The sequence below is a fragment of the Dreissena polymorpha genome, chromosome 1 (genome assembly GCF_020536995.1).
Source record: "Dreissena polymorpha isolate Duluth1 chromosome 1, UMN_Dpol_1.0, whole genome shotgun sequence".
NCBI classification, from domain to species: Eukaryota; Metazoa; Mollusca; class Bivalvia; order Myida; family Dreissenidae; genus Dreissena; species Dreissena polymorpha.
This window is the reverse complement of record NC_068355.1, coordinates 88,120,856-88,138,374: the sequence shown is the minus strand read 5'-3', so window position 1 is coordinate 88,138,374 and position 17,519 is coordinate 88,120,856. Positions and strand designations below refer to the sequence as shown.

The following is a 17,519-nucleotide window of genomic DNA, read 5'->3' as shown; positions in this document are numbered from 1 at the left end:
CTATTAGCGCAATGGTTGTTACATGCACTTCCCAGTATCCCGAATAATGATAGCTGGACAATCTGCTCTGTGCATTTTTTGCATTCCAAGACAATCAGCCCCTTGTAACTTTGTCAACCAAAACAGAATCTGCTTAAATTGATTTAATCTTGCCCGATAAAAGGTCATCAATGAAGCCTGTCAACACTGTGTTGGACAGATAATTAAGTCTTATTGGTTTGGTAACAGAGCTGATCCCGTAAATAAACAGGTTTGTTATCATACTAATTTAAATGTGGACTGACTTAGCCAATCTGCCAATTGGTTTGATAACACCTGTAAACAATTTATGTATCAAAGAATATTAAAGCATTTCCTTAACTTACGATTTTACCCCAAAACAACACACTGCGAAAGAAAATAAGTGTCCATAGAAGAAGGAAAATGGAATTATTTCGTAAAAAAAATGGAATTCATCTCGAATCATAAGGGTGTGCGAAGGATGTGTTACAACTACATGATTATTTTTCGCCAAACAGTCAAATCAAGTTAAATGTATTTATTTTCAAAAAATATTTTATGTTCCATAGCCTTTTATCAGATACAGATTTCCTGGATTGACAATTAATTCTGGTGCCAATTGTCCTGATCACAGTAACAAGATACAGTTGCTCTTAGTACTCTACTCAAATAGGCAGCCCGAGTTCGATTCCCACTTCCAGTGCATCTGAGTTGGTTGTTGGTCACGATACCAGAATGGTGGGTTTCCTCTGGCTACTCCGGCTTCCCTCCATAGCACAATACCTCATCAAAAATAAATAACTTTAGGCAAATGTCTTTCAAAAGAGGGCTAATGTCCGAGCGTGTACTTTTTTGAAGGGGATAATGTCCTAGGGGCTAAAGTCCGAGAGGGCTTATGTCCGTACCCCTATAGGTAGATATCATGTTGATCTAGCTAGGAATTGGCTTTGAGGCCAGAGGTGTCAAAGTCACTGTCATTTAAAATAGAAAGAGTTTCTGCTCAGTAATTTAAGTTTGGTGGAAGTCTTTTTAGCTGAGTTCTGGTTTGTTGAAAAACCTGGCCAACAGGGGGCAGAGAAGTTTTCCATATATGGCTATAGTTAAAACTTGTTAACACTCTTTAAGCATTATTTGTATGAAAATGGTTACAGTCTGTTGAAAAACATATCCACCAGAGGTCGGGGCATTTTCCTTATATGGCAATAGTAAAACCTTATTAACACTGTAGAAGTCATATTTTAAGTCCAATCTCCTTTTCTTAAGAATGTCTTGGCTGAGTTTGAAAATGTCCGCAGTCCGTTGAAGCAAGATGGGTGGGGGGGGGGGAATAGTTATATGGCTATAGTAGCTAGAGTATTAACTGTAATTTCTCTTAGTTTTCAGACACTCTAAATTTTCTGCCACCCTCTTTTTTATAAAAAATAAATTATTATTTTTCGTGACAATTCATTTACAGACAAATTGGTTTTCTTCCATAATAAATGTCTCTAAATTTTCAGACAGTATATTTAACAGTGCTATTCTACAGACTTCGGCCGAGTTTTTGCTTATCTTGTGACACTTTGAGCATGGATTTTAACAATGGAATTAAGGTCATAAAACCTGGAAGATGCATGCCTGAGGGCAATAAATGATTACATTTGCGTAATATTGTAAATAACCATGATTTACCACTTTTACCTTAAAGCGGTCGCTTAATTCAAGACTTGGACATCAAAATACACTAGAATCAGAAGTCACTGGTCGCGTAAGTCATAAGTCGCTTAATACAATATGAAAATGTAGTAAAAACACTCGAGCGGGATTCAAAGTGGTCGCATATGACAAAGGTCTCTTAATTCAAGTGGTCGCAAGCACAAGATTGACTGTGTATATATATATATATATATATATATATATATATATATATATATATATATATATATATATATATATATATATATATATATATATATATATGGCTATAGTGAAACCATCGACAGAGATTGAAACTGGGTCATGTATGTGAATAAAGGTCACTAGGTCAAATTTTAAAAAGCATCTATACCTTAGTCTCATTTGCATGCCATTACAAAAAAGTTTTAAAATTATAAATTTAAACAAATAAATTTACTGAATGTTCAGTTTTTGTTAACTTTTCAACAATTATCAACCATCTACAATAAAACAATTAGCAACAGTAGAATAGAAACAGATTGTGAAATAAAGACTTCACTTAACAACTGCTGAGTGTAATGCTGTTCTTTGATGTTGTATGATGACATGCACCAATGATTTGATAATGTGAAATGTTACACGAGTTCAAGTACTGATAGCTCGGATGTTCATCCGTAAACAATTCGGTCCAAGGTATTTGGCTATTTCAATTTAAGGATACAGATTGATAAAGCATGTTTATATATGTATCTACATATTTATTATAAAGTGATCAAGATGGCTACATTTTCTCAAGTACTCACTGTGCAAGGAAAGTCTGATTATGTTGTGAGCATACCAAGTGATTTACGTAAATGCTTCTTTATTTATGCCATCTGTGTTCTTTCTGATGATCATATCCTTATTACAGATAATAATAATAAACGAGTTAAGCAACTAAATCATCAATACAAGGTGGTGGGACATTGCGATTTAACTACATATCCAACTGACATGTGTTGTATCACACCAAGTGAAATTGCCATTATTGGGAATGACTATAGGACACATGATGTCCAGTTTGTCTCAGTGAATGGTGGACGGCTGGTTATGGGCACGAAGATACAGTTTCAACATATATGTATTGGTGTTGCTCATGATCTTCAACACCTGTATCTTACTTCTGGCACTGCACTTTACAAGTACTCAATGACAGGAGACTTGTTGAATAAGTTGTATGAGGATACATCAGGCGATTACACAGGTAAAGTTTGTTTGATTTATCCAGGTATCATTTGAAATTATTGTTGGCAATATTATATTAACATTAATTATGCTGTATACACATGTATTTAAAAGACAATTGTTAATTAACATTTGCATTATGTACATTATTATGTTTTCAAATTATTAGACATAGTAATTTCACAATAAGCAAATGAAAACTAGCCAACAATAATGTCTTGCATTTGCGTTAAGTACTTTTTTGACCAATTTATATACTGTAAGAGTAGTTATTGGGTTAAAGACAATTTTAAATGAGTCGCGTTCTGAGAAAACTGGGCATAATGCATGTACTACATAATGCAGTCCGCACAGGTTAATCAGAGACGACACTTAAATTTCCGCCTAAATAGGATTTTTGCTAAGAAAAGACTTCATTTAAATGAAAAATGTCATAAAAGCGGAAACTGTCGTCCCTGATAAGCTTGTGCATATTGCACAGGCTAATCTGGTATGACACTTTATTCACATGCATTATGCCCAGTTTTCTCAGAACACGACTCAAATTATTACATAACAATTATAATGTAAGCAAGCTTTGATTATGTAAGTGGGTACATTCACTGAGTGAATGTTACTGATATGTTCGTCATGGGGTTTCAGCATACAAGAAAATCATGCATGCACACTTGTTTAATTGTAAAAAGATTTTTTTCTATTACTGGTAATTAAAACAACTAGTTAGTGAGAATAAAACATGACAGTGTCTATATGAATATATTGATGATGATTATCAATCTGTTAAAAAAAACATACACTCTTTTACAGTATGGAAGTGTGCAGCAAATCCTTCAGGTGACAAGATATTTGTAACCAACTGGTCCCACAACAAGGTCCTCACCCTGGCCATAGATGGCGCAGTGCTCCACACCTTCACAGACACAGACCTAGTATGCCCATTTGGTATACATGTGACAGATCAGGGACAGGTGCTGGTCTGTGGACAATCATCCAACACTATCCTTCAGCTGGATGGTGAAGGCAAGAAGAAACTGGCAACTCTCCTTACGGAAAGGGATGGTCTGAATGCTCCACACTCAGTCTGCTGCAATAGGAGCACAGCATCCATCATTGTTGGACAATATATTGGCAACCAAATCCTGGTGTTTAAAGAAAAATAGTTTTGTTTCACAAGTGTCCCTACTAACAGTTTGAACATGTACTTACAACATGAATTCTTGGCCACACCAAACTCATATTTAGTGTTCAGTTTTATCATTTTATAAACCTGGATGATTAATTGTTTTGCCAATTTTGATTTATTGTGCTGCCCCATAATTTAAAAACATGCCTTCATCTGTTAACGGAATCCACGGCAATACAGTTCTCTGATGATTATTTTTCATGTGAATTGTATATTAAAAGTGTAATCTTGATGTAATCTTGATCTTTATCTTGAAATAACTTGCACATACATGATTTGTTTTGGGTGATTTGTTATGCTCTACAATATTTGTGTGCATTTTTTTTTTACATTTTCATTTTAATCTTAAAATGTGTGTGTTTTGTTGAAAGAAATATTTAGTTTCATGGAGTAACAATTATGTACAATACAGATTTATTTCATTGATGTTTGCATTTTTTTTTGTTGATGACAATTCTTATGTCCCCCACCACTATAGTGGGGGACATATTGTGTCAAACTTTAACATTTGCCATAACTTTTGCAATATTGAAGAAAGAACTTCAAGGTCAAATGTCAAATATATGGCTTCATAGCGGCGCAGTAGGGGACATAGTGTTTCTGACACATCTCTTGTTTATGTATATACTTGCACGTGTTATTTGCCTGTAACTTTCACTATGTTGTGCTGAATAAATTCACTATTACTATTTCAAGTTCACATATACCTTATTATTAGTCCCCTACCGGTGAAACCAGAGAGGGACTTATGGTTTGCGCTCTGTGTGTCTGTCAGTCTGTCACATTTTTCTGGATGCTGCGATAACTTAAAAATTCTTCATATTTTTTCATGAAACTTAAAACATGGACAGATGGCAATATGGAGATTATGCACATCATTTCATTTTGTTACTACGTCAAGAATTCTGGTTGCTATGGCAACAAATAGACCAGAAATATTGCTGAAAATGGTGGATCCTGCGAAAACTTCAAAAGGTCTTCATATTTTTTCAACTGTAAGGGACTTTTATTGCTTGGCAATAGTCTTGTTTATTACTGGTCAACGACTATTTGTCAGACAGCAGTATTTACTTGATGTTCTATTTATTTTTTGCATTGTACTGCTTTCACACTTCGATTCGTGACATACTGACATACATTAGATTTATTTTATGCATTGTTCTGCTTTAACAATTTACTTAGTGACATATTTAGTTTTCTTGAAGTTGACAGCAACAATTTGTTAAAAGGCCATTAAAATAGTTAAACAAATGCAATTTTTTCAAAATAACCGAAAATTTCTCCTGTAAATAAACTCCTTTTAATGACCCCATATATGGCCCTCGGATATAAGCATGCATACATCAAACAAACATTCATGTGTAGATGAAGAACCAAGGACGAAACAGTAAATTTGTCATGTGATATTTCTAATTATTAAGGAAGTATTTCAAGAAGAACCCTATATTCTGTCCAAGAAATACTTGCTGACCAGTAGGGATGCCATTGAATACCATGATGGGTATTCAAATATTTAAAAAAATTCCAGTTGAATATTTGCATGATGGGTTATTTGTGTTAAGGTGACAATCTTTTTTGTATATAACATCCAAACTGAAAATAACCTTGTATGACATGTGTCAGCATTTAAAATTTGCGCTTTTGTATTATTATTCACCTGCCAGACTTTTTTGAAGTGCACCTATAATAAAGAAAATTAAACAAGCTGTGCAAGACACACTAAGATAAACATAAATTCATTTATCAATTCAGTAACATTTCGAAGCTAAATTGCTAAATGTGTGTGGTCTTACCTCTGTGTATTGTTAGTTTGGTAGTGTTTTCACAAGTCTAAAATTAATAGTTGTATTTATCTAAAACTAGTGAGTTTTACTTCTAACAGATGTAATAGGTTAATACTTACTACTAACAGATATGACATGGGACCATATGGTTGATTTAAACCACTGTATTTTGTACTATTTGGTGAAACACTGGCTTAAGAATTCGTAAAAAAATGCTTTTAACAAATTGGCAAGTATAAGTTTTTAATAATATTGCAAAATGTTTCAACTTGCATTCCATTTATTAAAATGGAAAACATTCAATCAAATATTTGAATAAATATTTGATCTATATTACTTACATATCATAATTTGTGCAATTGATGTGCTCAAAAACCCAATCTTGATGTATAGGTCAGAATTTTTATAGAATCTAGGCCAAATTTGAATAAGGGTTATGTGCATCCAAAAACTAGGTCACAAGGTCAAATCTTCAACAAAACGTTAAACACCTAGAGGCCTCATTTGTGACGCAGTCATGATAATACTTGGTCAGCATGTTTATCTTGAAATAAAGACCATGTTTGAATCTAGGTCATGCGGAGTCCAAAACTCGATCACCAGGTCAACTTTTCAACAATAGGTGTCCATAAACTCAGGTGAAAACTTAAGGACCATCATCACATTCTTGGCTGATATGGCGCGGGTGAAATATTTTTCTCTTTTCATCTCAAGGTAAAGGTTTAATTATCTGTTTTTCAGGTATTTCAGCAAGTATGAGCTGCGTGAGTTGTTCACACTGGACGACCCAAAGGCCTCAAGTACACAGCAGCAGCTGGAGGCTATGCACAGTGGTCAGCGACTGACCGACCCAAGCCTTGACGAGCACATAGCCTACCTGTACTCACTGGGTAAAAACAAAGCCTACATGTACTCACTGGGTAAAAACAAAGCCAACCTGTACTCAATGGGTAAAACAAAGCCTACCTCTTCACACTGGGTAACACATATCATACTTGTACTCACTGGATAAAACCAAAGCCTACCTGTACTCACTGGGTAAAAACATAGCGTACCTGTACTCGCTGGGTAAAAACAAAGCCTACCTGTACTCACTTGGTAAAAACAAAGCCTACCTGTACTCACTGGGTAAAACAAAGCCTACCTCTACACACTGGGTAACAACAAAACCTACATGTACTCACTGGGTAAAACAAAGCCTACCTGTACTCACTGGGTAAAAACAAAGCCTACCTCTTCACACCGGGTAACACATTATCATACCTGTACTCACTGGGTAAAAACAAAGCCTACCTGTACTCACTGCAGGCCTTTTCCTCCCTATGCCACGGGTCCAAATATGGGCCCCATTCCCAATGTAAATCTGGTTGTTTTTTTCCCAATTGAATTTTTTTTGCCCAATTCCAATTTCCAACGATCACGAAGTTGATTTTTTTTTGGCCACTAAAAATGCGCAAAATAATGTTACCTTAATCCGCAAACTAAACATTTGGGAAAATCCGCTTGTTTTGAGCCCGGCTTTGTATAGATCAATACTGCGGGAACTGTGCAGGTAATCATTAATCATCAAAATGGCCTTTCACAACAGCAAATATTAAGTTGCCAAAAAAAGAGAAAAATATGCCTGTTTCGTCCCTTTTCAACAAGCAAAAAAGAAAAACAAACAACATTGAGTGAGGCGAGTATAAGAATGCACCGAAATATTTATAGTAATAAACAAAGATCGTTATAAATAATTTCCGAAATTCAACAACAAGATGCGACATTAGATTATATTTTTGATATCTGAAATTGGTTATAGATCGATTCATTTGTTAGTAATTGTGTTCTAAAATAACTTTGATATTCTTCCTATTTTAAGGCATTAAAGCAGTCCTAAAATCTTAAACATGCTTGCATTATTCCCAATTTATATTTATTAACATAGGCATGGTAATGACCACTTATCACAAATGTTCATAATATTTTGTGAAATTTTAATAATATGGTTACAAAAATGTCGTTATTTACCAGTAAATGGCTGCATTAAAATATAAGAAGCACTAGTTACATGCGATTATTTTTCCCAATTGAGCCAGTTTTGCGATTATTTTTTTTCCCAAAATGAGATTTTTCACGACACGAAATTCCCAAAATTCCACTGTGGCATTTTCCCCAAATAAAGCAGAAAAGGCCTGCACTGGGTAACAAATATCATCCCTGTACTGGGTAAAAAAAAGCCTAACTGTACTCACTGGGTAAAAACAGCCTACCTGTACTCACTTGGTAAAAACAAAGCCTACCTGTACTCACTGGGTAACAACAAAGCCTACCTGTACTCACTGGGTAACAACAAAGCCTACCTCTACACACTGGGTAACAACAAAGCCTAGCTGTACTCACTGGGTAAAAACAGCCTACCTGTACTCATTGGGTAAGAACAGCCTACCTGTACTCACTGGGTAAAAACAAAGCCTACCTTTACAGACTGGGTACAACAAAGCCTACCTGTACTCACTGGGTAAAATCAGCCTACCTGTACTCACTTGGTAAAAACAAAGCCTACCTGTACTCACTGGGAAACAACAAAGCCTACCTGTACTCACTGGGTAACAAAAAAGCCTACCTCTACACACTGGGTAACAACAAAGCCTACCTGTACTCACTGGGTAAAAACAGCCTACCTGTACTCACTGGGTAAGAACAGCCTACCTGTACTCACTGGGTAAAAACAAAGCCTACCTTTACACACTGGGTAAAACAAAGCCTACCTGTACTCACTGGGTAAAAACAGCCTACCTGTACTCACTGGGTAAAAACAAAGCCTACCTGTACTCAATGGGTAAAAACAAAGCCTACCTGTGCACACTGGGTAACACATATCGTACCTATACTTACTGGGTAACACACATCATACCTATACTTACTGGGCAACACATGTCATACCTTTACTAACTGGGTAACACATATCATATCTACACTTACTGGGTAACACATATCATATCTATACTAACTGGGTAACACATCATACCTATACTAACTGGGTAACACATATCATACCTATACTTACTGGGTAAAACATCATATCTACACTAACAGGGTAACACATATCATACCTATACTTACTGGGTAACACATATCATACCTATACTTACTGGGTAACACATATCATACCTATACTTACTGAGTAACACATATCATACCTATACTTACTGGGCAACACATATCATACCTATATTTACTGGGTAACACATATCATACTTATACTTACTGGGCAACACATAATCCTATACTTACTGGGTAACACATATCATTCCTATACTTACTGGGTAACACATCATTCCTCCTCTTACTGGGTAACACATCATACCTATGCTTACTGGGTAACACATATCATGCCTATACTTACTGTGTATCACATATCATATTTAATATTGCAACTAAACAAAATAGAATACTTTTTACCTTGTCTGCATTTTTTGTTTGGCTATGAAAAACTGGTTGACTATATTTGTTATGTAGTTCAGCATAAAGAATTTACATAATTGGGTTTTTCCGACTATTTCTGTAGGTTAATAGACACATAGACAAATTTTTGGTTTTGCAACGTATAGAGGTATATGTGTATGTATCTACTGTGTGCTTAGAATAACTTATGGTAATATTCTTTTAATGTCTTCATCAGATTCATTTTAGTTTTACTGCCAGTTTTCCAAAAAAAATTGTATCCAGGTCTTTAAATAAAAGTAATAAATGTAAAATATTAATTTGTAATAATGCAGCTTTAAAACATGGCTAAATGTAACATGGAGACCATATACAGATGTATTATGTTAACACATTTATGCCTAGCGTCTTTGCAAACAGCATAGGCCCAGATGAGACGCCTCATGATGCGGCGCCTCATCTGGGTCTGCCCTGTTTGCCTCAAGGAATTTCTGTAAGAAATATTCTAAATATAGAAATAAATATACTAGAGATCCCTAATTTTGGGAATAAATTGATCCAATTTAGAAGGATGGGAGAGTCCACTAGGCATAAATAGGTAAATCAGCCAACACTGCCACACATGAGTACTTGTTGAGCTGCTGAACTAATCTGTGATGAATATCTGGAGGGATCAATTGAGTGACACTCAACATTTGTATTTCTGTGCTTGTTTACCCATATACTAGTCCTTGTTAAGCATTTACATTCTTTGAGTTTGGTTGCTGATAAGAATGTTAACCCTTAAAGCGCTGGAGCTGAATTTTAAAGGCCTTTGCAAACAGTTTGGATCCAGATGAGACGCCACAGAACGTGGCGTCTCATCAGGATCCAAACTGTTTGCTATTCTGATAGTATTCTTTGAAAAAAATCGAAGAAAATGCTAATTTTAGAAATTCAGCAGACGACATTTTAGCAGATGACAAATTTCCCAGCATGCAAAGGGTTAAGAAGGTTAGTACTCATGTAACCCTTTCCCACTCAGAAGCAAGGTGAAAATGGCTATGTGCAAACAGCATTATTTCAGAACAGCCTGTGAGTTACTTGCAGTCTGTTCAGGTTTTATGCTGTTTGCTGCTCATGAGTATCTTAGGTTTGGAAATTAAGCCATAAAAACTTGAATCTAATAAGCAAGGTCTTAAATTAAATATAATTTTCCTACAGACTACAAATGCGTGAAAATACGTATCTTAGGGTTAAAGTGTTAAATGTCTGTGGATGTAATGCAATAAGAAATATTCAGAAAAACATTTGTGTCAAGTCTTTAATATTATTGACGATTGTTTTCAACAACAAAAGCCAATGAACATCAAATCTGTATATCTTTATTAAAGTTTCTTGTTAAGTATGGGCCATGACATGAAGCATGTAAGTTGCCATTGATTTTGCCTTCTAATTCTTATCATATTTAACATATTTGGTTGTTGAATTAGTCACATAAAGCTTTCTGTTGTTCATACGGTTACCTGTTGTGGTTTCATACTAAGCAATAGCACATTATGAATATAACCAAATTTAAGTGAAAGATTTTTCAAAATAAGTATAACTACATGTATTGTTGCGTAAAACACTGGTAGTTTTTCCATAATTGTAACATGTTACATAAAATACCAATGCACAGAAGTGACCAACTTTATTTGAGCTGTTGTTTTTCTCGCATTTTGCCACACAATGGTAAGATTGCATAAAACCAATAGCTGGCTAATTAAAATCCAGTATTGATAAACAACTGAATGACTGTAACAACATCCAGGTTTAGTGAGAAGAAGAATCTAGCATAATAGATGATCCCCTTTAATCCATGTTGTGACTGTGGATTACAGGGTTTCATGAAAGACGGGATCAACCAGGGATTATCCCAATATCTCAGCTTCTGTAAAGCCAAACTGTGATAACTCTATGCATAATCCAGTCACACATGGATTAACAGGGTCCTGTAAACAAGATACTTATGTTACTAAGAACTGAATATTTGTGTAGGCACACAATAAAGTATTTAGTATAAAAGTGGTGTTAAAATTTCTTGCAAATAAAGTGATTTTAATATTAAAAACAAACTTTAATTGAAAAATAATTTAGAGTTGTTTTTTTCAAATGGGAATTTCATCAAAATATTAATAAAACAATATTGTTTTCATTCACTTGATGGTAAAAGAAACTTAGGTGGCACTTTACAATACAAACTTGCAGTTTAAAGTTAATTTTTACAGATATAAACTTAGTATTTTAAGAATATCCATATGAGCAATTTTCCCAATCTTAAGGAGACAGGCTGTAACGTAAAAAGCAAAGAAACACGTGTCTATGTATTTAAAAGTTTGTGCTATACTACTCACGAATTTGTCCCCATTTGCCTAATGCTCTAGTAAAGGTTACAGTGCACAATCCCTGCTTCCTTTCCCGGTATTCAACTGAAACTATAGCTCGATTGGTCATTGTTGGCTCGGCTGCTACTTACATGTATCCCGGGTACTCTTAAGTATACTTTCATGTACCCCGGGTACGGTAAATATACTAAAACGTACTCAGGAATTTTTATGCTAAATCGGTCGTTGTCGGCTATTTTTATGTCCCACACCACTATAGTGGGGGACATATTGTTTTTGCCCTGTTTGTTGGTTTGTGTGTTTGTTTGTTTGCGTCAAACTTTAACATTTGCCATAACTTTTGCTATATTGAAGATAGCAACTTGATATTGAAGATAGCAAAGGGATACATGTAAGTAGTGATTGTAGGACAAACTGCACCTGGACAATGGGCACCCAGTGTTTTTTGCATACGCGGACTGTCGGCACCCTGTAAATTTGTCGACCCGGACAATTGACATCCGATTTATTTGTATACACGGACAAAGGGCACCCGATAAAAGGCGATCAATAAAGCCCCTCAGCACCTTGTTGAACTAATTAGTCTAATCCGTGGTTTGGTAAAAGAGATGATTAATAAATCCCGTCAACAAACTGTGTTATCAAACAAATATGTGTGGATTGATTATCGTTATCTGCTAATTGGTTTAATAACACCTCTAAACAATTAACAAACATCAAAGACAATTAAAAAATTCCTTAACTTATGATTTCTTCCGAAAACAACAAACTGCGAATGAAAATAATCTTAAATAGAAGAACGAAAATTACGTTTAATTTTGTTCGATTAGCTTAATAATCAGCTGCTGACAACTTTTGGCGATTTGCTTTATTTGCAATTGATTATACATGTACTATTTGACAACAAATAAAATTACAGGATGGAAATTACAACTGGCTTGCATTTTTCTTGCCCAAATATATGTATACAATTTATAATTTGAAATACCACAATACACGGAGATGGTACTTTTTATCGAAATGTCCATCAGGTATTATTTATAATGACAATAAGCGATCTATTTTTTTTTTCAACCAATTAGCGGATCAGACTAATCAGTACGATAATGTGTTGACGGATTTTCTTTCGCTACAAAGTCAAATCAAGTCAAATGTCTTTATTAAAAAAAAACATTTACTGATTCTTAGTCTCGTATAGCGAGAAATAAACTTTACATAAATCAGGTATGTGTACTAATACACATACCCGCATAAATATACAATAATAGTAGACTATGCTACGTGTCAAAATCGATCAATTAACAGGGGTCTTGTTATCATATCGATTGTTTCACGTTCGCAGTCAAACCGAAAAGTTGGCATTGTTTAATATGGTTGTTAATTGGCTTTCATATACTACGTTATTATTTCCCTCTGCGTAAAGGCAAAGGAGTTGTTCACACATCTGAAGTTTCGTGCGGTTGTGAATGAGTCATGCTTGAATAACCCCGTGTCAATATCAATCGATAGTTTCAGTGGCTTTGTTACGCCACGCACACTTATCGGTCCATATTGTGTACTCCTCCACGATAAACTCGTGGACTGTTACTTCGGAGACTTTTCATGAAAACATCGATGTTGTCCTCGTGGAAATTGTGCATTTCATGCATAATTCAGTTATATCTAAACATTTATTTTTACGCGAGATTAAATTAAAAAACAAAACAATTTGAATCTTGATTGTCTTTAAGATAAATAATTATTGAAACAATTACTGTAACATATAATAATAATTATCTCTTTATTTTCCAAAGGTAACTCATTAAGACAACACATTGATGCAAAGTCATGCAGTCAGTTTAACAATTGCAATCTTATTTTCAATGAGGCCTTCAAACAACTATGGTTTGTATAATGCATTTCTACATTATAATGCAAACATGTAGACTTCGACAGACATAAGATTACTGTAACAGTGTAATAGAAGCGTCATAAAAAGCAAGTATATTATATGACTTCTCGTATATTATTAATTTCTCTTCCAATATTGAAATGGTCTAAATTATTAAACAAAATGTGAATCGCCTATTAGGCGGATATATTATACGATTTACGTTGCTAGGCGCACCTGCCGCTTATATATAGATACGACTGGGGACTTTAATAGGGTGCCGTTTGTCCGGGTATACAATTAAATCTGGTGCCGATTGTCCGGGTCGACAAATTTACAGGGTGCCGACTGTCCGCGTATGCAAAAAAACACTGGGTGCCGATTGTCCGGGTGCCGTTTGTCCGTATACCGTAAGTAGTAGCCGAGCTGACAATGACCAATTTGCCTGACACAAATTTGATGGGTTGCCATAAGTATGGAGGCTTATGTCTGTCATTCTTACACAAATGTGATGGGTGGCATATGCAAAGCCTGATACAAAGTTAATGGGGTGGCATATATGTTGGAGAGCAAATTACTGTCTAACTGGAATACATTTGACGCAGTGGCTTATGTTTAAACCCAATCTTCTGTAAAATCCATTTCAATCGACACAAAACTAACTTTATAGTTGATAAATGGTTTTGAAAAATAACACGAGTCAATTAAGTAAGGTTTGTTTTTGCTGCGACTCTAAGTCCAGTTTTAACAATATGTATTCCCGTACTTTCAGAGATGTTTGGGCTCAGTGATCATGACCTTATGTTCAGCCAGGGAGGGGAGGCGGGCGTAGACGAGGAGGATGTGGACCCCGAGTTGGCTGTCACTGACCCAGAGACGGACTACATTCAGAGCAGGGTGGGCAACCTGCATACTGTGTAACAGGCTTGACATGCTGTCAGAGTCCGGTGTAATCTATGATAGATCTAGTATCAGAAGCGTTTAGTGGTTGGAAAGCGATTGTATGAAAGAAACAGCAGTTATTATAGGTCAATTGAATTGGAACTAACTGATATTCATTTCTGTAATTTAATTAAAATATTGAAATGTGTAATATAAAGTATTATTAAATCATATTATAAGGTGGCATTATCTTGAAATCAATACTTTCAGTTGATTTTTCCTACGCGTTTCTTAGCTTGACTTGACTATTTGCCCCAAGGTTGGCATCGATTTTGGACCTAAGTACAAGTTTTTTTCTGAGGGCTTCTTCCTCAAGAATGGCTGGTAAACATTTAACTTAAAAAATGTATTTCCAATGCGAAGTTTAGTTACTCAAGTTAAAAAAAATCTAAATTTGGGGTTATTTTACACTTAGACATTTGCATTTACATTTACACTAAAATGCAGGTTAGGTTTCTTTTAGTTAGAATTTGCCCATTCATATGCATAAAAATGTGAATCAAGGGAGCTTACACATTTTCAGGCACACGCAATTTGCTGCTCCCATTAAGTCTGATGTCATAACTTAGATATTTATATTTTTGATTAGGATATAAGACTTTTGACATATAGTCAAATATTTGAATTCATGTAATTGGACCGACAAAATTGTGTCTGAACAATACTATGCGTTCCACAGTAAAAGGTTTCCACACAGGAAGTAAGTAACAAAATAACCAATTGTATTAAAACATTGTACATAGACACAGATTTATTATGGCATTTCATGTGTTAGTTGGGTAAAGGTCAAATTCACTTATTATAGATATTGACAAATTGTTTGTACTCAATTACTTAAAAACAAATTGAGCAATTGTAATGAAACTTGAGGGATATGAACAAGGTCAAGGTTTCTGTTATTTACTAAATATAGACAAATAGTTTTGGCTTAAAATCTTGAGAATAAATTGAGCAATGGTGTGCTTGTGAGGCGCATAGTGCAAAGAAAGATGAGAGTACTCTGACAGATATGGTTTACACGGACTGTTCTTGATTTATTTTGACACTGAATAGTGTTTTCTTTGTAACATGGACTGTCAAGACATTTGTTATCCCCCGCCATCGGCGGAGGGATATTGTTGTTGTCCGTCCGTCCGGAGCCATATCTTGGAAGTGCTTTGACAGATTTCATTGAAACTTGGTATGAGTATATATATGGATACTAGGATGATGCATGCCAAATGGCATTGTACACCATCTGTTAATAACGGAGTTATGGCCCTTTGTATCTTGAAATAATGCTTTTTTGAGTGTAAAATACAACACTTTTGTGTCCAGAAGCATATTGGCAGGGGATATCAATTCAACGAATTTGCTTGTTTTTACCTGTTCCTCTGTTATTAAACAACCAACCAGGCAATTTCTTGACATGCCTCTTTGTGTTTGTTGCAGGCCCAGAAGGCTCGGGAGCTGATCCAGATGGAATCCAGTCAAGGCAACCCCCTGGAAGTGCGTCTGGGAAAGGGGCCACAGCAGGGGTCAGTGGCTGGGCGCCTGGGCAACCAATTCCAGAACTGGGATATCCCAAAAACAGGCGTGCCAAAACATGAGGAGGAAGATGACGAACCAGGTGGGATATTTACTAGATAATGTATAACCTAGCCATGTTTGCAAAAGTTGGAAATTAGGCGGATTCACTACTACAGTGAAATCTCTCTATTAAGACCACCTGTTCGACTTCTAAAAAGTGGTTTAATAGCGAGGTGGTCTTAATGCTGAGTTTTCATGCATTTTGATGGAAATACAAATGGTAAATACTGTGAAATCATTTATTTTCGTCGCTAATTCCTGACTTTGAAAAAAATATATGCTTCAGTCAATATCCGATTTGTTTGTCTGAAATATATCACGGTTGCGAAAAATTGTAATGGGGAAAGAGGGAGGACACTTGAGAGTCACTTGCAGGAGGTGGGGCCTGTTTGTCACATGTCAATATACTAGTCTTTTGTTATCCAGTGATCAGTAATTTGCCCCCATTAGTGTATCATTATTAGCAGATTAGTGGGACCGAATAACCGTTAACGAGTGTTTGAAACCGGGGATTGAAACAGTGAAGCCAGTTGCCAATTGGTCCTATTCATTTATTATCATGGCCAAACTTATAACAATCTTACCTTTATCGGCGCAAATTAGAAGAGGTGCGAAGATTATTGGTTAAAATTAGTGTTAGCAAACTTTTTGTCAGTTTTCAATAAAGTTTCAAGAGTTTTGCATCGTAAATATTTGATCACTTCACTTTAAGTACAATAATTTTCAGAAGTGTAAAATTAACGTGCATTATGGGACAGCGTTTTCATAGGGCAATGTTCAGATTTAATTGTAACAACCAATGGACGAGTGAGTTTAAATTAGATTGAATGCAATAGGATACAGGGAAATGTTTTATTGCGTCATACTCAATCATTGGAAACACGTGCTTTCCGGGGATTTCATGGAAATCGCGCAAAAATAAAAGTGAATTTTTGAAAACAATTTCCCTACATTTGGATAGAACTAATCATCATGATTGCTAATTTCTCTTTTCCTGTTACGTTTTCAATTGCTACAAGTAACAATTATTTGAAACATGTATCGTGAAACTTGTAAAAGATGTCAATGATTAAAAAGATCGATAGCCCATAAAACGAAGCACAAGCTATTTTTACACCTGTATTGTAGTTAAACGCAAACAACCAAACACAAATCAAAATGTTCTGTATTTATTTGTAATCAATGCGGAAAATGTATACGGTAAGTAAATACATCACCATCTTTTAATTTTGTTTATTGTCTTTGATCCGGATCTAATCCGGTGCGTGGAGGCTGTATAATCTTCTGAAACAACACTGAAAAACACAATACACACAATGGGTAATAAAGTTGTTAACAATAAGCGCTTATCATTACAATTCTTCCTAAACGAAGTCAACGCAGTCGATACAGCTGTACTGCTTTTGCGTTTTAGAGCAATTTCAGGTGTCAGTTAAGTACACTGTAATCTACACCCTTTTGGGTCAAAACCGGATTTATCTTGATTGCGTAACAGACGG

The 17,519-nt window shown here is 35.3% G+C and overlaps 2 protein-coding genes across 4 annotated transcripts in view; both read left to right on the top strand.

Annotated features, from left to right (window-relative positions):
• The window catches only part of LOC127839403 (DNA excision repair protein ERCC-6-like), a 130,739-nt gene that overhangs the window by 99,844 nt on the left and 13,376 nt on the right, over positions 1–17,519 (top strand). For both annotated transcript variants that reach the window (XM_052367771.1, XM_052367774.1), the window contains 3 exons: positions 6,589–6,737; positions 14,282–14,406; positions 15,883–16,060. In XM_052367771.1, the coding sequence (XP_052223731.1) occupies positions 6,589–6,737; positions 14,282–14,406; positions 15,883–16,060 (452 nt within the window). The remainder of the gene's footprint in view (positions 1–6,588; positions 6,738–14,281; positions 14,407–15,882; positions 16,061–17,519) is intronic.
• LOC127839440 (uncharacterized) lies at positions 2,362–4,752 on the top strand. 2 transcript variants are annotated; one of them, XM_052367824.1, is made up of 3 exons: positions 2,362–2,721; positions 2,815–2,899; positions 3,688–4,752. In XM_052367824.1, exons 1-3 carry the CDS (start codon positions 2,401–2,403, stop codon positions 4,038–4,040), a joined length of 759 nt encoding a protein of 252 aa, XP_052223784.1. In that variant the 5' UTR covers positions 2,362–2,400; the 3' UTR covers positions 4,041–4,752. The 2 variants fall into 2 exon arrangements, with proteins under 2 accessions (XP_052223784.1, XP_052223781.1); XM_052367821.1 differs by having other exon boundaries at positions 2,362–2,899.

What these genes read in the sequence shown, in the direction of transcription:
- LOC127839440 (XM_052367821.1), top strand. Translation starts at nt 2,401, where the DNA reads ATGTATCTACATATTTATTATAAAGTGATCAAGATGGCTACATTTTCT. An exon ending in TACATCAGGCGATTACACAG is followed by an intron (nt 2,900 to 3,687) that starts GTAAAGTTTGTT and finishes ACTCTTTTACAG; the next exon opens with TATGGAAGTGTGCAGCAAAT.